We start from the raw sequence: 23816 nt of genomic DNA, 5'->3' as shown, positions 1-23816 counted from the left end.
AGTGCATTTCTCAGAACAATTTGTACAAACTGCAACATACACAATAGATATGTTTCTAAAGCTAGTCAGTCACTAAAAATCCTTAGTACATCTCTCAAAAGGAAATAATATGCCAATGATCATGTCAGTGTCATCAGAATGATAAGTCATTGAGTCATTGTTCACGAACAAGGTCGTCAAAATGTTTAGGCATGTTGTCAATGTAACTGTGTACTTTGACAGTATTACCTGATGTAAACTTAGGCTACAGTTTGGATGACAGTTACTGTATTAAAAATGCACAAGGCTGCACTTCTATGGCATATATCAATTTCAACAGTACTATTTACATATTACTGTATGTGGGTTATTGATTGAAAGAGACTGGACAACCCAAGGGGCACAAAGGAAAAAAAAACGAAATTAGAAAGAAACACAGGAAACCACCCCAAAGGCACAACTTTGCCCGCAGCACTGTTGTGCTGTCTCTACACATCCAGACGTTCCTGTCTGTCGACCCACATATTCTCATCCACATCACATCGGATATTTTCCCTTCCAATGCAACGTGGAAAAAATCTTTTTGGAATGCCTTATCCATCCTCTGCAGGTGTCTACTGTGATGTCCTCTCATGCTGCATCCATTGCAGCCAGCAGGGTCATCTGTGTGTGTGGCTGACGATCGTACACCTTCCACCTCCATGCTAAAAATAACTCCTCAATTGGGTTAAGGAATGGTGAATAAGGTGGGAGGAATTCTATGAGCATCCTCGGGTGGGTCACAAACAATTGCCTTATGATGTTTGATCGATGGAAACTCACATTATCACAAATTACCACATACTTTGGCAAATCCTTTCTAAACAGACCCTCTCATCATCAGGGATGAGAGCCCTGTAGAGAGTCTCTAAAAGGTTGAGTAGATGCTGGGTGTTTTATGGCCCTAAAAGGGAGATATGGGTTAGGACACCATGCTCCGAAATAGCAGCACACATGGTGATATTTCCTCCCCGTTGGCCTGGTAAATCCACAGTAGCTCTGTAACCCATGATATTCTGACCCCGCCTTCTGCATTTGGTCAGGTTGAAGCCAGCCTCATCCATGTATACAAAGTTGTGAGAGGGTTCAGTTGATTCCAACCAGGTTTTCACTCAAAATCTCACGATACATGGCCCCATTCATTCTTTCCTTTACATGGATCAGTAGTCCTGGTCCCTTTGCAGAAAAACACCCCCAAAGCATGATGTTTCCACCCACATTCTTCACAGTAGGTATGGTGTTCTTTGGATGCAACTCAGCATTCTTTGTCCTCCAAACATGACGAGTTGAGTTTTATTTTGGTTTCATCTGACCATATGACATTCTCCCAATCTTCTTCTGGATCATCCAAATGCTCTCGAGCAAACTTCAGGCAGGCCTGGACATGTACTGGCTTAAGCAGGGGGACACGTCTGGCACTGCAGGATTTGAGTCCCTGGCGGCGTAGTGTGTTACATTTTGACCCCACGGTGTGAGATCCTGCGTGGAGCCCCAGATCGAGGGAGATTATCAGTGGTCTTGTATGTCTTCCATTTCCTAATAATTGATCATTGATTTCTTCAAACCAAGCTGCTTACCTATTGCAGATGCAGTCTTGCCAGCCTGGTGCAGGTCTACAATTTTGTTTCTGGTGTCCTTTGAAAGCTCTTTGGTCTTGGCCATAGTGCAGTTTGGAGTGTGACTGTTTGAGGTTGTGGACAGGTGTCTTTTATACTGATAACAAGTTCAAACAGGTGCCATTAATACAGGTAAGTTACAGGTCTGTGAGAGCCAGAAATCTTGCTTGTTTGTAGGTGACCAAATACTTATTTTCCACCATAATTTATAAATAAATTCATAAAAAATCCTACAATGTTATTTTCTGGATTTTCTTTCTAATTTTGTCTGTCATAGTTGAAGTGTACCTATGATGAAAATTACAGGCCTCTCTCATCTTTTTAAGTGGGAGAACTTGCACAATTGGTGGCTGACTAAATACTTTTTTGCCCCACTGTACACTGTACCTAAACCATTTAAACCGGGACAACCATTTCAGTAACAGGTGCCTTAAATCTAACTAGCAAATTGGATTAGTTTAGAAAAATGTGTGTTATTTATTTTTCTGTTGCATAGTATTAATCAATCAATCAATATACATTCAAAAACACAGATATTAAAAACAATCCCGAAAAATCTACCTGAAGGAAAGCATGCTGGGAAATGTGTGTGATTTTGTAGGGACTGTTTGACTCTCCACATGTGTAAAACAATCATTTACTTATTAACATCAAGACTGGGGGTTATTTTACACCACTGAGTGTTGAATTTAACTCCTGAATCACTAGAAATGTTGCACTGAACAATCAACACTGGCCAATGTTGCACAGCAAAATCTCACAATAACCACCTGTAGGTTATACAGTGCCTTCGGAAAGTATTCAGACCCCTTGACTTGTTCCACATTTTGATACGTTACAGCCTTATTCTAAAATGGATTAAGTATTCTTTTTTTTCTCAGCAATCTACACTATATCCCATAATGACAAAGTGAAAACAGGTTTTTATTGAAAATAAAAAAACAGAAATACCTTATTTACATACATTTTCAGACCCTTTGCTATGAGACACAAAATTGAGCTCAAGTTCATCCTGTTTCCATTGATCATCCTTGAGATGTTTCTACAACTTGATTGGAGTCCACCTGTGGTAAATTCAATTGATTGGGCATGATTTGGAAAGGCACACACCTGTCTATATAAAGTCCCACAGTTGACAGTGTATGTCAGAGCAAAAACCAAGTCATGGAGTTGAAGGAATTGTCCGTAGAGCGCTGAGACAGGATTGTGTCGAGGTACAGATCTGGGGAAGGGTACAACCATCTCAGGCACCTAAAGACTCTCAGACCATGAGAAACAAGATTCTCTGGTCGGATGAAACCAAGATTGAATTATTTTGCCTGAATCCAAAGCCTCGCGTCTTGAGTAAACCTGGCACCATCCCTACAGTGAAGCATGGTGGTGGCACCATTATGCTGTGGGGATGTTTTTCAGCTGCAGGGACTGGGAGACTAGTCAGGATCGAGGCAAAGATGAAAGGAGCAAAGTACAGAGAGATCCTTGATGAAAACCTGCTCCATAGTGCTCAGGACCTCAGACTGGGGTGAAGGTTCACCTTCCAACAGGACAACGACCCTACGCACACAGCCAAGACAACACAGGAGTGGCTTCGGGACAAGTCTCTGAATGTCCTTGAGTAGCACAGCCAGAGCCCGGACTTGAACCCGATCAAACATCTCTAGAGAGACCTGAAAATAGTTGTGCAGGAACGCTCCCCATCCAACCTGACAGAGCTTGAGAGGATCTGCAGAGAAGAATGGGATAAACTCACCAAATACAGGTGTGCCAAGCTTGTAGCGTCATACCCAAGACAACTCGAGGCTGTAATCGCTGCCAAAGGTGCTTCAACAAAGTACTGAGTAAAGGGTCTGAATATTTATGTAAATGTGATATGTCAATTTATTTGTAATACATTTGCCCAAATTTCAAAACCTATGGGGTAATTTGTGTAGATTTCTGAGGGGGGGAAACAATTTAATACATTTTAGAAGAAGGTAACAAAATGTGGGAAAAGTCAAGGGGTCTGAATACTTTCTGAAGGCACTGTATACAGGCCAACTAGGCCTACACATTTGATATAACTTTTTGATGTCAACAGCTAAAAAGGACTAAAAAGAAATAGAATATTCTAAAACCAATGCCTTTTTTTACTAATTCAAAATGAAATAGTTCTATGGAATAGCAGCCCGCCAAGTGGGCACATCACGTAATTTCAATGTAGATAATTGCGTACGTTGATATATGAGATTCCAACATTTATTCGCCCACTCAAAAAGACAGCCAAAAGTTAGATGAATTTCCAATGTGATATCGCTTTACATTGAACCATCTCAAATCACAACCAAATTCCAAAGGAAAAACCATGTCTGATTCTGCGTTTAGTCACCTAAATGTCTTAACTGTGCTTTCAACCAATTAAAAGCACAGCCAAGTTCAAATGGGAACATGTTTTGTTTATTTATATAACAGACGCATGTGTTATCACTGTGCTTCATCCAATAGCAGAACCAAATGACCAGGAATCGAGTTGAGATTACACTAAAAGTACATGGTGCGAGTGATCTATGTCATTTAAGGTTGTCCACAGACCTGCGGTGACCTATGCATGCTGTCTTGAACATGCACGCTTTATATGATTACATAAAGAAATGTATAGTTACAGTAACCTCAATGTGTCCATGGATGATATTCATTTTAACAAGCTTGAACGTTATATTGGTTTGTAAAATAGCCTTCATTTTGGGCTATATACTGTATAACAAAAATGATGAAGACTGCTTGGTTGGCCATGCAACCAAATATCAACATCTAAAGGAGATAATTCCATCTAAGCCACTGGCTTAATCACATTCTTTGAATTGTATTTTTTGGTTGAGTTGGAGACATGAATCCAACATGTAATTTGTTAACTCGTCGATAAGTTTAATAGACAACCAAATATATGTCAACACAACCAAATATGAACATTTGAAGGTGATTTATCTTCTGCTTAGATATGTGCCACTGATTTAGTCTGCCTTTTAATTCCAGTTTGTCCACAAATGAACTGATATGTTGGATTCACGTCTCCATATCAACCAAAACTGAACGTTTGATTTAGTCCTATTCCTTTAACTTAGATTTTTGGTTGAAATGGAGACGTGAATCCAACATATGAATGACAAACTGGTGGTCCGATAAAGAAGACGTGAGGCTACAAGACTGTTTTGCCAGTACAGACTGGCATATGTTCCAGGATTCATCCAATAGCATTGAGGCGTTTATCACATCAGTCACAAGCTTCATCAAAAAGTACATAGACGACGTCGTCCCCACAGTGATGATGTGAACGTATCCAAACCAAAAACCACTGTGCTAAAGACTAGAGCTACCATTTACAAGAAAGGAGACATGGACCGACAAGACATCAAACATGCAAAAGGACAATATAGGAAGGAGGTCGAATCCTAATACACACTAGCTTTGTCGTATGTGGCAGGGCATGCAGACGAAACGGATTACAAAGAGAAACACAGCCGTGAGATGCCCAGCGACGGAGAACTCCCAAACGAAATGGCTTTTATGCTGGCTTCGAGGATTACAACTTCAGTGAAAGTCCCTGTTTCGGATGTGTGATCTCGCTCTCCATGGCCGATGTGAGTATAACTTTTAAACAGGTTAACACTCGCAAGGACGCCGGGCCAGATGGAATACTACAGTGCGTACTTAAGACATGCCCAGACCAGATGGCAAGTGTCTTCACTGACATTTTCAATCTCTCCTTGTCCCAGTCCTGTAATCCCAACATGTTTCAAGCTGACCAGCATTGTCCCTTTTCCCAAGAACTCCAAGGTAACCTGCCTAAATTACTATCATTTAGCACTCACATCTGTAATTCTGAAGTGCTTTGAAAGGCTGGTTGTGACACATCAACACCATCATCCCAAACTCCCTGGACCCACTTCTATTTGCATACCGCTCCAACAGATCCATAGATTACGCAATTTCAATTGCATTTCACACTGTCCTCACCCACCTGGACAAGAGGGGAAATGCTGTTCCAGTTCATTCAACACCATAGTCCCCTCCAAGCTCATCACCAAGATGGGGACTCTGGGACTCAACACCTTCTTCTGTAACTGGATCCTGGACTTGCTGACGGGTTGGCCCCAGGTGGTGAGGGTAGGCAACAACCCCACTCTGACCATCAACACTGGGGCCCCTCAAGGGTGTGTACTTTGTCCCCTCCTGTACTCCCTGTTCACCCACGACTACATGGCCACGCACGAATCCAACACCATCAAGTTTGCTGACAACATGATGGTGGTAGGCCTGATCACAGCCTGCGATGAAACAGCCTACAGGGGGAGGTCAAAGACTTAGCAGTGTGGTGCTATGACAACAAACCTAAGACCAATGAGCTGATAGTGGACTACAGGAGAAAGAGGGGAAAACACACCTCCATCCAAATTGATGGGGCTGTAGTGGAGTGGGTCGAGAGCTTCAAGTTCCTTGGCGTCCACATCACTATGGACTTAACATGGTCCACACACACTCTCAAAGTTGTGAAGAGAGCACGACAAATTCTCTTCCCCCTCAGGAGGCTGAAAAGATTTGGCATGGGCCCTCGGATCCTCAAAAAGTTCTACAGTTGCACCATCGAGGGCATCTTTACTGCTGCATCACCGCTTGGTATGGCAAATACACAACCCTCTACTGCAAAGCACTACAGACGGTGGTGCGGACAGCCCAGTACATCACTGGGGCCGAGCTCCCTGCCATCCCTGAACTTTATATCAGGCAGTGTCAGAGGAAGGCCGAAAAAATGCCAGACTCCAGCCACCCAAGCATAGACTGTTCACTCTGCTACTATCTGACAAACGGTACCGGAGCATCAGCTCTCGGACCAACAGGTTCTGAAACGGCTTCTACGCCCAAGACATAAGACTGTTAAATGGCCATAAGACTGCTAAATAGTTCATGAATGGTTACCCGGACTATCTGCACTGACCCGACCTTGCACTGACTCTATACACACTCACAAGACTATATATATACACATACATACACGCACGCACGCACGCACACACACACATGGTCCTTCTGTAGCTCTGTTGGTAGAGCATGGCGCTTGTAACGCCAGGGTAGTGGGTTCGATCCCCGGGACCACCCATACGTAGAATGTATGCACACATGACTGTAAGTCGCTTTGGATAAAAGCGTCTGCTAAATGGCATATATTACTATTACTATATTACACACACACGCTGACACTCTCACACAACCCACACATTCACATACACTACATACGTACACCCACACAACACAAACACACACAATACTCTCATCATATGCCACTGCTACTCTGTTCTTTATTTTAGTCCTATTATTATTATCATTATTATCTATCCTGATGCCTTTTCACTATACCCTACCTTAATGTACATACACATTGATCTGGTACTGGTAATCCCTGTATATAACTCCGTTCTTGTGTCTTTTGTTCCTCCTATGTTACTATTTGTCCCTGTATCGTTGGGAAGGGCTCGTAAGCAAGCATTTCACGGTTAAGTCGACACCTGTTTTATTCAGCACGTGACAAATAAAATTAGATTTGATTTTAAATAGAGCTTTCCTTTTCCCAGGTTGTCTGCCAATAACATATTGATTCTATTAGTGAGTTAAACATATGAGGACAGTTTCTCTGACACAGATTAAGCCCAGTTGTGGACCAAACATTTGACAGTGATATAGAATTTCCATTGAGCATGCTTTTTAGTCAAGGACTACGCTTAATCTGTGCCAGGAAACTGTCCCTAAGAATGTTATCATGGTCTAATAGTAGGATATCAAAAATACTAAATTATATCCGCTCAATCTCTATTTCCACAATATGTAAACTAGTGAATGCACATACATGTAACAGTGAAATCCTGACAACCATGCACCACATGATGGTGCTATGGGCTGTATTTTTCAACTGATTCTGAAACCCCTTAGCACTAGGTCACAACTTATTGGTGAAGGGTACTACAAACCCATACATTATATGCTAAAAAACAGACAGTCTGGTGGAGACATTTAGCTGGCATCATTTCCATTTGCCACCTATATATAGGGCTGGTAATATCCAGAAAGTATTTATGGCTACTCATTTTTACATTCCAGTCAGAATATGATATGAGGAGGCCTCCCAAGTGGTGCAGCGGTCTAAGGCACTGCATTGCAGTTCTTGAGGCATCACTACAGACCCGGGTTCGATCCCAGGCTGTGTTACAACTGGCCATGACCGGAAGTCCCATTGGGCCAGAGCACAATTGGCCCAGCGTCGTCCGGGTTATGGGAGGTTTTGGCCAGGGGGGGGGGGCTTTAATTGGCTCATCGCGCTCTAGCGACTCCTTGTGGTGGGCCGGGTACCTGCAGGATAACCTCAGTCGTCAGTTGAACGGTGTTTCCTCCAACACTTTGGTGCAGCTGGCTTCCGGGTTAAGCGGGCGGGTGTTAAGAAGTGCGGTTTGGCGGGTCATGTTTCAGAGGACGCATTACTCGACCTTTGCCTCTCCCGAGCCCGTTGGGGAGTTGCAGCGATGAGACAAGATCACAATTGGGTAGAATTTTGTAAATAATATTATGATATGAGGAAATGGTATAACAGTAGTATTACAGTAGTAGTCTATATCTGTGACGGATATTCCAAGGCTGAAATGTTGAGTGCAGAAAAAAACATTACTGGGTCCAATGCAGAGGGTGAGGTTTTGAGATATAAATGAGAACAGTGGGAAATGAATAACGGATATCTATTATGAGCTGGGAAATACAGTATATTATGCCAGCAGTTTTTATTTGTGATTAATTGATTTGTTTCCTGTAACACAACAATTCACCATAACACAACATAACCCGTCCTTCAATCTTAGTAGACAAGCTCCTGGTGCTAACAGTGAAGCACTGCAAGCCGCAAGGGTAGATGTCAAGGTTAAAAATGTAGGCCTCCTGAGTCACTGTTAACCTCCCTTACTAATGGAAATGTTTCAAATGAAGAGGCAAGGTGCAAATGGTACATTTGACTCACTTCTCTTCTAGTGAGCACACAGGGGAGAGAGAAGCTGTGACAATGACTGTGAAATGAATCATCACAAAGAGCAAATAGCAATGTGTGGGTGAGATGTGTGATGGCACTCTTCACTTTGAATTTTGTTCTTCACTCTTCCTTTTGGCCTGATTTTTTTCCCTACAGTAGGCTACATCACCCCGGCTTTCACTGTGATATGGAGTACAGATTTGTACAGACATGCTTAAATGGGAGAACTTGAAATTATCTATGAATTGAGTATGTAAAGTAACCAATCTACAAAATATCACACCCTGGTCTAATGTATGGATCGAATAACACTAACAGGCACATATATTAAAAAACGTTCAGCCATTAAGCCATGGAGAGAGCTGTGGATTTGTCTGAGCCAACAAATCAGCACCCACTTTGGTTTAGGAGGCTATATGACCACGAATACCATAGAACAGCAAGGACGCCTCTGCCTGACAGAAAACTGATAATCTATTGGAAGGTTGGAGTTAATTAATGAAGGGGAAAATGGGCAAACCAATGACGCCAACCCCAAATCACACCCTCAGACACTCCTCCGTCCTTTGAGGCTCTATTATAACTAAGTTTAGACTCCCCCCTCACCCTGCACCGGTTCTATATATAGGCCCCCCGGACCATCTCTTGATAGCCCCATCAGCACTTTCACCCCTCATCCCCCACTTTTACTTTTACTTTTACCCCAACCTCAACCCCCCTCCCTCCAGCCCCCCCTCAAAGATCTTCCATCCAAGCTCAGGGTGGATTTCACACTCCCTGGGATCTGAGTCCAGCCACAGGTCAGAGGCACCCTGGGATTTGTAAACTTCTGATTAAGATTAACCTGCAGCCTTCATCTCCTACTGGTATTACTAGACCTCCTTGAACATAAGGATTTTAAAAAACTGGGTGAGTGGTTCATGCCATCAGCTTGATTTTACTAACCAATTGCATGCATGACTTGGCCGTCAACGGCAAACTGGAAAGCAAAGACAGTTGTGCAAAATCTTCACCTATAGCATTCAAAAAGAACTGCACTTGAGAATTGAAATTATGTTTGAAGACCATGACTCAATAAGGAAGGCATTATTTATTCATTTATGGGATATAAAGTGCTTTTGAAGGCATGGTGAAGTGATCTTGATGTTCATTGAACATTTTTAGAATTTGCCCATCACTCAAAGACGCAGGCAGGCTCTGAGAGAATGTGCTGACTGCTCCCCTTTGTCCAACAGCACATTTTATATGGTGTGCAAAGCCTGGAATACCCAGCTGGGGAGGTGAAACCTGAGTGCTGGGGTCCTCAGCTGGTGATACTTTTACAGGGGATTTACAAAGTCCTCCCCCACAATCCCTTCTCCAATCCACCCACCTATCACCCCTCAACATCTTCATTTTAATTTTGGGCAGATTAGATCATTCTCTTGACAATTGTGCCAATGTGTATGTGTTTGTATATGAGTGTCCATTGCGTCTCACACATCTGATAGTACACTGACGCCACTACTCGCCGCTAAAAGGTCTTGGCTGAAAATAGCTCTGGTGGATTAGGTTACAGTCAGTCGATGTGATGCGAAGTTTGCCACAGAGTGGGTCTTCAAGAAGCTGCAGACTCTCAGTAGATACAGAACAGTATGGCTGAAAGGAGAACTACAGTATATAGAAAGGGGCTCTGTGAGACATAAACATGCTGGGTGGTGTGGTGCTTGTACTGTATCCCAACTGAGATCTTCCATGTCTTCAAGCTTCACCTAGCAACCTAGACTACAGAGTTCCTGTGTCAGATTTCTACATACTTTAAGAATCTATGATTACAGCCATGTTCATAGTATCCATCAAATTGGATCGATGTGTTTACTGAAAATTGGATTTATCTGAAAGTCTTGGTAGTGTGTGCTCATCAGCTCATGAAGAGGAATGTGTTTACTGTAAACCACTGTAGGCATACAGTATACTCTGTGTTAAACCTTTCTCATTTCTAGAGTTGTCAGACCAAACAAAACAGAAACTTAGTGGGCTATATGTTCTCACGGACATCTGTTGGCTCGGGAAATGTTATGGATCTGAACCCACTCTGAACTTGGAAAAGGAGCAGGGTGCAGTCTGCACGTGTTGTTCATGCCCTCAGACGCTAGGCCTCATAAGTGTGGGTCCCAACATAGTGCAATGGTTAGAGATTATCACTAGAGGGACTCCAATCCCCGATCTCCTCTCTCTGTGCTGCCTTTCCACAATTTTTTTTCTGCTATTGAGTGGCTACAGAGACTATATACACATATATATACAGTACCAGTCAAACATTTGGACACACCCACTCATTCAAAGGTTTTTCTTAAAAATATATATTTTATACATTGTAGAATAATAGTGAAGACATCAAAACTATGAAATAACACATGGAATCATGTAGTAACCAAAAAAAAGTGTTAAACAAATCCAAATGTATGTTATATTTGTGTCACGTTCTTTCAAAATCAAACCCAGAAGCAGACCAGGACAAGGAGAGTAGGAAGAAGGTGAGTATTTATTTACAAGTGAATGTGAATGGGTAGATATATCCAGGTGGCGTAGCGGGCAGCGGTGGTGAGTTGATGGGAGTAAATAGGTGGATCCAATGGGGTAGACGGAATCCTCTGGATGAGTTGTAGGGGTTTAATGGCACAGGCTGAGGCCCAGGCGGGAATGGGGTAAATGATCCGGGTGAGTAACTGAAGACAGAACAAACGGAGGTAAGTTTAAGGCATGCAATACGTAGGAAAAACAACAAAACAAATTCTATCCAACTTGAGGCTGATACTATGGACACAACATACTGTTCATGGCTCTGCATCAATGCAGGGGAATGGATGTCAGGTCAGAGCTTTGAAGGGGAGAGGTGATGATCAGCCCTGGGGACAGGTGTGCCACCAGATTACTGATGGGATACAGGTGCGGGTGAACATCGATCTCCCAACAAGCTGACTAGTCTTGCCCGGCAACCAGACAGGGTGCGTTCCAGGACACAGAGAGTTTTGGAGAGAAAAGAAAGAAGGGATACTGGTCTGTAAACACACTCCAGGACAGAAACACAGGCAAACACAGACTCAGGAAGCGGGATTCGTGACAGTACCCCCCCTCCGATGAACGCCACCGGGCGGACTACCTGGAACGCCAGGGTGGAGGCGGTAGAAGTCACGAAGCAGGTCGTCATCAAGGATCTGACGCAGAGGAATCCAACTCCTCTCCTCTGGACCATATCCTTCCCAATCCACGAGATATTGGAAACCTCGACCCCGCCATCTGGAATCCATTATGCGGCGCACCGTGTAGGTAGGACCACCTCCGATCATCCGAGGAGGAGGAGGACGAGGAGGAGGGGGCAACAGAGGACTGAGGAGAACCGGCTTGAGGCAGGAGACATGAAAGTGGGGTGTACTCGAAGCTTAGCCGGCAATTTGAGTCGGACCACAACAGGGTTAATGATTCTCTCCACCACAAACGGACCAATGAACTTTGGTGACAGTTTCCTCGACTCAGTCCATAGAGGAAGATCCCGTGTAGCCAACCAAACCTTATCGCCATTGGTATAAGCGGGAGCAGGAATACGGCGACGATTCGCCTGGATCTGATACCGGTCAGAAACTCTAAGGAGGACCTTCCTGGCCCGATGCCAGGTCCGGTGGCAACGACAAATGTGGGCCTGGACAGAAGGAACCGTAAGATCCCTCTCCTGAGAAGGAAACAAGGGAGGTTGGTATCCGTACAGGCATTGGAAGGGGACATCCCAGTGGCAGATGAAGGAAGGGTATTATGGGCATACTCGACCCAGGGTAATTGAGATGACCAAGAGATGGGATCAGAGGAGACAAGACAATGCAGCGTGGACTCCATCTTCTGGTTGGCTCTCCGCCTGACCATTAGATTGTGGGTGAAATCCAGAAGTGAGACTGACTGTAGCTCCAGTGGCCAAACAGAAGGATCTCCAGACAGCAGAGGTAAACTGAGGACCACGGTCAGAAACAATGTCACTGGGCAATCCGTGGACCCTGAAAACCTCCTAACCAGGATCTCGGACGTCTCCGTGGCAGATGGAAGCTTGGAGAGAGGGACAAAATGAGCAAACTTGCTGAATCTGTCCACAATGGTCAGAATGACCGTGTTCCCAACAGAAGTGAGCAATCCCGTGACAAAATCCAGGGCCAGATGCGACCAAGGTCGCAGAGGAATAGGTAGGGGGTGAAGAAGCCCAGAGCTGGGCCGATTGGTACTTTTGTTCTGAGCACAAACAGGACATGCGGCAACAAACCTCCGGGTATCTTCTCCCATGGCAGGCCACCAAAATCGTCTGCGCAGTAGCGCCATAGTCCGAGCAACGCCAGGGTGACAAGCCATCTTGCTGGCGTGGGACCACTGAAGAACAGCAGAACGGACCGACTCAGGCACGAACAACCGACCGGACCGTAACCGGGGCCGGGCTGCGTCCGAAGGGCCGCCATCACATCCTCCTCAATCCTCCATGTAACGGCTCCCACGACAAGGTTCTGGGAAAGAATCGTCTCAGTCTTGGCCCCACTCTCATCCGTCTTGGAGAACATCCGGGACAAGGCGTCCGCTTTGCCGTTCTTCGACCCAGGTCGGAACGTCAGGGAAAAATTGAAGCGTCCAAAAAACAAAGCCCACCTGGCCTGACGGGAGTTGAGACGTTTAGCCGATTGCACGTAAGCCAGATTCTTGTGGTCAGTCCAGACCACAAACGGTTGCGCCGCTCCCTCCAACCAGTGACGCCACTCCTCCAAGGCAAGCTTCACAGCGAGAAGCTCCCGGTTACCCACATCGTAGTTTCTCTCAGCTGGTGAAAGACGACAAGAGTAGAAGGCGCAGGGATGGAGTTTACCGTCAGTGGAGCTACGCTGGGACAGGATGGCGCCCACCCCCACATCAGACGCGTCCACCTCAACAACAAACTGACGGGAAGTGTCAGGTTGAGAGAGAATTGATGCGTTGGTGAATCGGCTCTTCAAGTTCAGAAATGCTCGGTCTGCCTCAGGAGTCCAACAGAAAATTCTGCAAGACGTCAGAGCAGTTAAAGGGGCGGCCACCCGGCTGTAATCACGGATAGACCTCCGATAGAAGTTCGCAAATCCCAGGAATCTCTGGGGCTGCAATCTCGTACCGGGCCGGGCTCAATCCCAAACCGCCCGAAGCTTCTCTTGGTCCATCTTGATCTCACCCCTGGAGATGATATACCCGAGGAAGGATGTAGTGTGGGCGTGAAAATCACACTTCTCTGCCTTCACAAACAGACGGTTCTCCAATAACCGCTGCAGGACCTGCTTAACATGCTGTATGTGGCTGGAAAGCTCCTTGGAGAAAATCAGGATGTCATCCAGGTAAACGAACACAAACAGACCGATCATATCCCTCAGCACGTCATTCACCAAACTTTGGAACACTGCTGGAGCGTTGGAAAGTCCAAACGGCATCACCTGGTACTCGAAATGTCCCATAGGTGTATTGAATCCAGTCAACCACTCATCCCCCTCTTTGATCCGAACCAGATGATACGCATTGCTTAGATCAAGCTTCGTAAACACAGTAGCACCCTGTAAAGAATCGAAAGCGGAGCTCATCAAGGGCAAGGGGTACTTGTTCTTGACCGTAATATCATTCAACCCCCGATAATCAATACACGGTCGAAGAGAGCCATCCTTCTTACTCACAAAAAAAAATCCAGCTCCCAGGGGTGATGACGAGGGACGAATGAGACCTGCAGCAAGAGACTCCTTTATGTAGGTCTCCAGGGCTTCCCACTCAGGTCGAGAAATACTGTATAACCGTCCCTTGGGAAAGGCAGCTCCAGCGAACAGCTTAATTGTACAATCATAATGTTGGTGGGGAGGAAGTGACTGAGCTTTCTGCTTACTGAATACCTCACCCAACTCGTGATATGTTTCAGGAACCAGGGACAAATCAGGAGGAGCAGACTCACTGACCCGACTGGGGACAGCATGAGAACAGGTAGTCCTGAGGCAGTTAGCATGGCACTCAATGCTCCAACTAGTTACCTTACCAGTCACCCAATCGAACGAAGGATTGTGTTCTCTTAGCCAGGGGTATCCAAGAACCAGAGGAACATGGGGCGGGGGGGGAAGGCAAAATGAAAAAAGAAATAACCTCCGAATGATTCCCCGACAACAACATCTTAACCGGTTCAGTCCTCATAGTGATCCGTGCCAGACTACTGCCGTTCAGAGTGGTTGCTTCAATGGCTTCCGGTAATTGCTCCTTGGAAAGCCCCAGCTGTTCCACTAAGTCGGCATCAATGAAGCTGTCATCGGCACCTGAATCGATGAAAGCGTTAAATCGCTAAACTCTGATTCTTATTTATGAGGGTAGCAGGAAAACGAGGTCTGACAGGGCTCTTGAGAGGTTGAAACTGGCTCGCTAACAAACCTCCCAAACTTAACGAGCCGAGCAGTTTAACGGGCGCTGAGGACAAACGGAGATGTAATGTCCCGAGCTACCACAGTAGAGGCAGCTGTTGGTCTCACGTCTACGTTGGCGCTCGTCCTTAGTTAACCCGTGCCGCCCCACTTGCATAGGTTCAGGATCTGGCGGCAGGACTCCTCCACTAATCCCGTGTGAGGGAAAATGATCAACCCGTTCTGGTCCACTTCCTGACCCGAATGGTAACCGAGTCTCAGATTGATTAGATGGACCCCACTGCTTCTCCCTCCTTCTCTCTCGGACTCTATTATCTACCCGAATAGCTAAGGTGACCAAACTATCTAGGTCACTAGGCTCTGGATAGGAGATCAGCTCGTCCTTGAGTTGCTCCGACAACCCCTGGTAAAAAACTGCTTGTAGTGATTCCTCATTCCAACCACTCTCCACAGCCAATGTCCTGAATTCTATCACAAAGTCTGCCACACTGCGAGCTCCTTGGCGAAGAGAGAACAAACGTTTAGCTGCGTACTTACCTTGGACTGGATGGTCAAAAAGCTTTCTCATATCTGCCGTGAAACCCTGGTATGACGTCATGCATGTGTCCCGTCGTTCCCAAACAGCTGAAGCCCATTCCAGAGCTCTACCACGCAGCAGCTCAATAACAAAAGCTATCCTAGCCTTATCTGTGGTGTAAGAGTAGGGCTGCAGATCAAAAACTAACCCACACTGTAAAAGAAATTAACGGCATCCTCCCAGATCTCCCTCGTACTTCTCCGGTGTCGGAACCTTGGGCCCACGGAAGGAAACCGCACCAGACACGGCAGGTGAAATGGGTGAAACAGGTGGTGAATGAATCGCCGGCAAACTGAGCTGATCCTGGATTTGTGTCAAGCTAGCAGATAAGTTCTGGATTGAACCCGCTATCTCCTGTAGCGCCGTCTTGTGTTGTCCCAATGTCTTCCCCTGCTGGGTAATGGCATGGCAAACGGAGTCCAGGTCCGCTGGGTTCATCCTTGGCCGGATCGTTCTGTCACGTTCTTTCAAAATCGAACCCAGAAGCAGACCAGGACAAGGAGAGTAGGAAGAAGGTGAGTATTTATTTACAAGTGAATGGGTAGATATATCCAGGTGGCGTAGCGGGCAGCAGTGGTGAGTTGATGGGAGTAAATAGGTGGATCCAATGGGGTAGCGGAATCCTCCGACGACCAGGCGGGAATGGGGTAAATGATCCGGGTGAGTAACTGAAGACAGAACAAACGGAGGTAAGTTTAAGGCAAGCAATACGTAAAAAACAACAAAACAAATTCTATCCAACTTGAGGCTGATACTATGGCACAACATACTGTTCATGGCTAACGATCCGGCAGGGAATGGATGTCAGGTCAGAGCTTTTGAAGGGGAGAGGTGATGATCAGGACAGGTGTGCAGATTACTGATGGGATACAGGTGCGGGTGAACATCGATCTCCCAACAAGCTAATTCGCCCGGCAACCAGACAGGGTGCGTTCCAGGACACCGGAAACACACTCCAGGACAGAAACACAGGCAAACACAGACTCAGGAAGCGGGATTCGTGACAATTTGAGACTCTTCAAAGTAGCCACCCTTTGCCTTGATGAAAGCTTTGCACACTCTTGTTATTGTCTCAACCAGCTCCACCTGGAATGCTTTTCCAACAGTCTTGAAGGAGTTCCCACATATGCTGAGTACTTGTTGGCTGCTTTTGCTTCACTCTATGGTCCAACTCATCCCAGACCATCTCAATTGGGTTGAGGTCGGGTGATTGTGGAGACCAGGTCATCTGATGCAGCACTTCATCACTCTCCTTCTTGGTGGTGAAATAGCCCTTACACAGCCTGGAGGTGTGTTTTGGGTCATTGTCCTGTTGAAAAACAAATGATAGTCCCACAAAGCGCAAGCCAGATGGGATGGCGTATCACTGCAGAATGCTGTGGTAGCCATGCTGGTTAAGTGTGCCTTGAATTCTAAATAAATTAAAGACTGTGTCACCAGCAAAGCACCTCCACACCATCACACGTTGTCCTCCATGCTTCACGATGGAAACTACACATGCGGAGATCATCTGTTCACCTACACTGCATCTCACAATGACACGGCGGTTGGGACCAAAAATCTCAAATTTGGACTCATCAGACCAAAGGACAGATTTCCACCAGTCTAATGTCCATTTCTCGAGTTTCTTGGCCCAAGCAAGTCTCTTTTTATTATTGGTATCCTTTAGTAGTGGGTTCTTTGCAGCAATTTGACCATGAAGGCATGATTCATGCAGTATCCTCTGAACAGAGGCGGTGGCCCGTTCCTGTAGGTTCATGCTCTACAACATCCGCAGAGTACGACCCTGCCTCACACAGGAAGCGGCGCAGGTCCTAATCCAGGCACTTGTCATCTCCCGTCTGGATTACTGCAACTCGCTGTTGGCTGGGCTCCCTGCCTGTGCCTGCGCCGCAGCCCGTCTGGTGTTCAACCTTCCCAAGTTCTCTCACGTCACCCCGCTCCTCCGCTCTCTCCACTGGCTTCCAGTTGAAGCTCGCATCCGCTACAAGACCATGGTGCTTGCCTACGGAGCTGTGAGGGGAACGGCACCTCAGTACCTCCAGGCTCTGATCAGGCCCTACACCCAAACAAGGGCACTGCGTTCATCCACCTCTGGCCTGCTCGCCTCCCTACCACTGAGGAAGTACAGTTCCCGCTCAGCCCAGTCAAAACTGTTCGCTGCTCTGGCCCCCAATGGTGGAACACACTCCCTCACGACGCCAGGACAGCGGAGTCAATCACCACCTTCCGGAGACACCTGAAACCCCACCTCTTTAAGGAATACCTAGGATAGGATAAAGTAATCCTTCTCACCCCCCTTAAAAGATTTAGATGCACTATTGTAAAGTGGCTGTTCCACTGGATGTCATAAGGTGAATGCACCAATTTGTAAGTCGCTCTGGATAAGAGCGTCTGCTAAATGACTTAAATGTAAATGTAAACAGTTGATGGTTGATGTTGAGATGGAGATGTGTCTGTTACTTGAACTCTGTGAAGAATTTATTTGGGCTGCAATCTGCAGTTACCTCTAATGAACTTATCCTCTGCAGCAGAGGTAACTCTGGGTCTTCATTTCATCATAGCGCTTGGTGGTTTTGCGACTGCACTTGAAGAAACTTTCAAAGTTCTTGAAATGTTCCGGAATGACTGACCATGTCTTAAAGTAATGATGGACTGTCCTTTCTCTTTGCTTATTTGACCGTTCTTGCCATAATATGAACTTGGTCTTTTACCAAATAGGGCTATCTTCTGTATACCACCCCTCCCTTGTCACAACACAACTGATTGATTTAACAAGGCACACCTGTTAATTGAAATGCATTCCAGGTGACTACCTCGTGAAACTGGTTGAGAGAATGTCAGGAGTGTGCAAAGCTGTCATCAAGGCAAAGGGTGGCTTCTTTGAAGAATCTCAAATATAACATATATTTTGATTTGTTTAACACTTTTTTGGTTACTAAATGATTCCATATGTGTTATTTCATAGTTTTGATATCATCACTATTATTCTACAATGGAGAATGAGTAGGTGTGTTCAAACTTTTGACTGGTACTGTATATATATATAAGCTAAATCCAGACATATTATACAGTAGCTTGGTATGTTCTGTGACCTTTTCTAACTTCCTGTTTACATGTGTTCTCAGTCTGCAGTCATGCCTCATGGAACACCTGCCCCACCTAACAAGCGGAAAAAGCCCTCTAAGATCATCACTGACCTGTCACATGTCACTCAAGATGGTAAGGCACGAACATGTGAGCTCATAAACACAACACATTGCATGTACAAAGGTACATTGCTCACATATCATAAAAAAAAGAGATCTCCCAAAGTTATGTGAGAGACCGCACAGTACCATACATTCAATTCTGCTCAGTAACATTTATCAATATGAGCCTGTGGTATTATCAAGAGTAACATAATGAACTAATTGGTAAACCGAGAGGGCGGGCAGGGGGACACTTGTCAAAGAGGTTCCTCCACATGGATACACTTAACATGTCCTAATGACTAGCGCCCTGTCACACACACAAACATTTATCTCCTGTATTTCACAGCACAAATACGATCTGTCCTTTATAATCATCGCAGTAATGGTTTACTCTCCCCTCCCTCTCAGCTGTTAGGATCCATGCTTCATTAAACAGCGATGGCATGATGATTTTTAATGAAAATTATGACAGGTGTTTTTCCTCTCCATCCATTAAGTGCTCCAGATCTGTGTGCAAGTAGATATAGTAGTCTCCGTTGACATCAGTAAAGTGTAAATTTGTGCTGCCCTTTCACTTCAGTTGTGCTGTGCACTTCATATTTTTTTGTGTTAAGTGTCCTGACAGATGTAGCAATAAGGCCTAAGCAGAAAGCTGTGTTTTAACAGCAGGTTCATGTTTATTGAGATAAATCTAGTCCTTAACGCAGAACTGAGCGAATTTTCACAAGATGGGCCAGCTGCAAAGTCCAAAGAGACTATATTGTAAAAAGTTATGAAATTAATTTAAGGTTAGGGTTAAGTATATTTGTAAGAAGTGTGATTAAGTTTGGGGTTAAAGTTCCCATGCAATCTTTGTCATTTTATTTGGAAATCATCACTGCATGTCTAATAAATCACCGTGTGTGTTTATTTAAGGAAAATAACTCCACAATATATTTTTGATCATGTATTTCCCTGAGACTCCTTTGACCTGTGAAATGCTCGGTCTGATCATGTGGGCGTTAGAAAAACATTTGAAGATATTTACATAAAATCACATTTTTAACTGCATTGCCCCTTTTAAGGTTAGGGTTAGATTTAAAATCAGATTTGATGAATTTGTGGCAGTGCCAGCTAGCTTCGGCATTCAAACGTATTAACCTCCACCAGAGAAGCCACGTCTGTTGTAGCTTATAACGGAAATAGTCAGAAATGAAATTTGAATCACATGACTAGTGTTGACTTTTAAAGTCAACATAAAAATGGTACTGTCAAACATTGCAAAATCGCAATGGCACAAAAGTCATTGAGACGCAAGCATAGTCCTTTTGAACTGCAGAATTTATTGCCAGGAAAACAAACAGGAATGCGAAATGATTAAATCCATCAAATTTAATCAGAGTTGATGCGTGTTTATCTAGTGACAGTTCCTGCAATGGAAAAGGGTGGCAAGAACTTCTTAGCAGGAACTAAAAGGATGTCATGTTGAGAGGATGTGCTTAGTCAAAACAGTGTGGGATGAATGTTCTCATAACAAAGTTCTAAGGCCTGATGGTGCTATGTAAATAATCAGCTGCTATCTGAAAACCTGTTTGGTTTTTTTACACACAGAGAACATTTGACATAAGAGCTTACCATAGATAGATAGATAGATAGATAGATAGATAGATAGATAGATAGATAGATAGATAGATAGATAGATAGATAGATAGATAGATAAAGAACAAAGCAAAGAATGATCAGGCTACTACAAAAAAAGTATAAAAGACACATATGTATTATATTAGTACTATAGCCTACTGATATATACGTATTGTATTATTATACTGTGCTCCAGAGCTTTAGAATTGTTGTGGAACGTCTTCCCTGTGCAGTGTTACAGATTGAAGACTTTCTCCCTTCACCCATCCTCTCTGTTTCAACACCCTGTGACTTCTGACCAATGGATCATAAGCACCGAGAACAGAACAAATATAGACAACACAGACATGAAAACGACTCAGGCCTTACCTCATAAAGCCATAAAGCCTCAGTCAGAGTCAGGCCCAAACTCGGGGATGAGCTGTTCTCTGCTCTCTCTCCTTCAACAGCCACATTGTTGAAGAACAGCCAGTTCATCTTTGGGCAGAGAGATTTATGAATTTTCCACCGTAATGATACCAAGAATCTGAGAGCATCCCCCTCCTAGGCAACCATCTGCACTGACTGTAATTTCTGCTGAGATGTAGAGATCACCTCACACCCACACAGATGTGTTTTCTAGATGAAAGATGATGCACGCAAAGTACTTTAACATTCATTCAAACAATGCTAAGCAAACCGCAGAGCCAATTCAAACCACAGGTAAGATTCTTTCTGCATAGGGAGATACATTGCGTGTATGAGTGTATTTTTGTATCACACTGCAGACATTGTTGAGTCCAATAATCCAAGTTTGAACAATTGCTGAACCAGAATCATTATGTTTTTGATTTATCCCAGAAACCTGGATAAATAAGTTTAATGGAATAGAGCCTTATACAGTATGTTCATACAGTATAATGTCGAGAAACGACAGGAGAAATGAATAGACAGTGTGAACATTTCTCATCTGCAGAGTATGAGTCAGAGCCTGAGGCGTCAGAGTTTGACCTGGGGACGAAGATCAAGACTCCCAAGGACACCATGCTGGAGGAGCTGAACCTCTTCACCAACAAGGGCTCCAAGATGTTCCAGAGGAGACAGAAGCGTGTTGAGAAGTTCATATATGAGAATAACCCTGACCTCTTCAGCAGCGAGTCTATGGTAAGAAAAAGGAGGTCAATCATCCAAGTCAAAATTAAAAACTTGATATAACAATAATACATGTTAGTATTATATATAGTTCATGTAGAAATTCTGTCCAAAGAGCTTTGATGTAAAACAATTGCAGTGAAAATTGGCAATGGATGAGGGAAGGAAGTACAACCCATGGATAGATAGGGAAATAATCACAATGTTGAGGCTATCAATGTATATCTCAACAACCACCCAGGATGGAAGCTTGTCTTACTTGTGTGTTTCATTTCAGGAGAACTTCCAGAAGTTGGTCCCCAGCCTGGGTGGCACAATGATGTTGGACGCTAATGGCCACATGGTGGAAAAAAAGGCAGGCCCTCCTGTGCCCCCTCCCAAACCAGGCAAAGATGGGCATGGTTATGGTCATGGTCAGGGACATGAGCATGATCATGAGCATGGACACCATGGACATCACGATGATGTTGCTCCAGGAGAACATGGTCATGGTCAGTATCCGCTCATATCAACTCACGAGATTAGAACAAGTGATTTTGGAATTAAGGTAGTGCAGTGCAATCAATATATCAGATTTAGCCTGACTTGACTTTTCCTGGAGATTTATTCCAAAGAGGCTTGAACATCATGTGATAGAATATCTGGTTTCCTGTTTTCTTCCTACAGGTAGTCATGGAGTAGAAGTGGCCTTAGACAAGGCCAAGAAGAGGCATGATTTTGTCCCCTCATACGTATCACCATGGGAAAAGGCCATGAAGGGCAACCAGGAGCTGACATCCAGCATGAGATATCATATGCCAGGCCCCCATGCCCACCATGATCTGCCCAAGTTCAAGTCCTTCAACAGGTACAGTCCCCTCTATGCGTTGCTTGGTTGACTCCATAGCATCTAAAAAATATATATATATTTGAAGAGAGTATGAAGTAATGGAGCCCACCCATTTACGCTCAAACTCAGACTCTTTGTATTGTCCATCCATGTCTGTGACACACATGTACAGAAGTTGCCATAGAAGATTCATTTAACGTATTAGTCTGATATTCCTTTGTTGCCCATCACTTTATCTGTCTTAGGAGTGCTACACCGTTTGGGGGCTTTGATAAGGCCTCTCAGCTCATGACCTTCCAGCTGCCAGACACCCATGAGGTGGCCCATGATGAGCCTGAACTGGCTGTAGTATACCAGCAAGAGATTGGCGCTCGACCCTCCTTCAACCGCACTCCTATAGGCTGGGTGGGGAGCGGTGAGCCCAGCAGCATCCACATCGAGTTGGACACCATGCCCTTCGATGGGGAGACTGACGACCTGTGAATAGCATGCCCCACAGACCCAGATGTGCAGATAAAGACCACGCACGAATATATACAATTACATAAACAAAAACCATAACTTTTTTTTTAAAGGTTTGGGATGCAGTCAGCTTTTCCTTGGGTTGAATGAATTAATAGGAAAGTGTGTATGAAACGAACCACACAGCTCAATATTGGGCTCTTTAATTTAGACAGAGAGAGAGAGAAGGAGACAAAGTAAACACAATAGACTACCATAACTCTGATTTATGTTTACACTTCTTTTATCCTGATGATTCATTTAAGAAGCATAGTGTATTGCGCAATCACACTACAAGTGTGTAGCTTATTCACAAAGCAGCAACATAACATATGTCCATGAGGAGAACAGGTAAACACAACGGAGAGTTTGAGTATTGTTTCGCTTTTCAGCATGTTGATGTGTCTCATTGCTCATCAGGACAGCCACAAGTTGTTCATTTAGCTTCTAGCCTTCTACCATCATGGCTTTTACTGTATTTCTGTGTTTTTTTTCTGTGTTTCTATGCCGCGTTCACTTTTGACAGCTTTGTCAAGCCCCTGCAAATCCAACCCATCCTAGGACGCATGCAATAAGCATGAGGTGAGGTGTGTTAATTTCTGTTGAGTGATGTTCTACTGCATCACCCACGTTTTCTCCCTAATAAACTTTTTCCCAATTGTAGTTTGCATCTGTTATTCTTTGTATCTCGCATGTGTACAGTGTAAGACTGACTATAATCTTCAGTGGAACGAATAGACAGGAGGCCAGTCTAACGTGTGGGACCCTCTTTAGGGCCCCACGGTGTAATTCACTTGATGGAAGACAGTGATGTAACAGGGATGAATTTCAAAGGAACTTTACCTGTGACAAACACCTTCAAAATGTGA

The 23816-nt window shown here is 44.5% G+C and overlaps 1 protein-coding gene across 1 annotated transcript; it reads left to right on the top strand.

The window, feature by feature from the left end:
* Positions 1-9414: 9414 nt before the first annotated feature.
* LOC118369622 (myozenin-1-like) lies at positions 9415-23610 on the top strand. The gene is made up of 6 exons (XM_035754138.2): positions 9415-9582; positions 18801-18894; positions 21442-21629; positions 21895-22108; positions 22284-22464; positions 22692-23610. Exons 2-6 carry the CDS (start codon positions 18810-18812, stop codon positions 22927-22929), a joined length of 906 nt encoding a protein of 301 aa, XP_035610031.1. The 5' UTR covers positions 9415-9582; positions 18801-18809; the 3' UTR covers positions 22930-23610.
* Positions 23611-23816: the final 206 nt, after the last annotated feature.

This window comes from Oncorhynchus keta, chromosome 36, assembly GCF_023373465.1.
Source record: "Oncorhynchus keta strain PuntledgeMale-10-30-2019 chromosome 36, Oket_V2, whole genome shotgun sequence".
NCBI classification, from domain to species: Eukaryota; Metazoa; Chordata; class Actinopteri; order Salmoniformes; family Salmonidae; genus Oncorhynchus; species Oncorhynchus keta.
The sequence above is the reverse complement of the archived record's forward strand: the minus strand, read 5'-3'. Positions and strand labels throughout refer to the sequence as shown.

What these genes read in the sequence shown, in the direction of transcription:
- LOC118369622 (XM_035754138.2), top strand. Translation starts at nt 18,810, where the DNA reads ATGCCTCATGGAACACCTGCCCCACCTAACAAGCGGAAAAAGCCCTCT. An exon ending in GTCACATGTCACTCAAGATG is followed by an intron (nt 18,895 to 21,441) that starts GTAAGGCACGAA and finishes TCTCATCTGCAG; the next exon opens with AGTATGAGTCAGAGCCTGAG. An exon ending in AAGTTCAAGTCCTTCAACAG is followed by an intron (nt 22,465 to 22,691) that starts GTACAGTCCCCT and finishes TATCTGTCTTAG; the next exon opens with GAGTGCTACACCGTTTGGGG.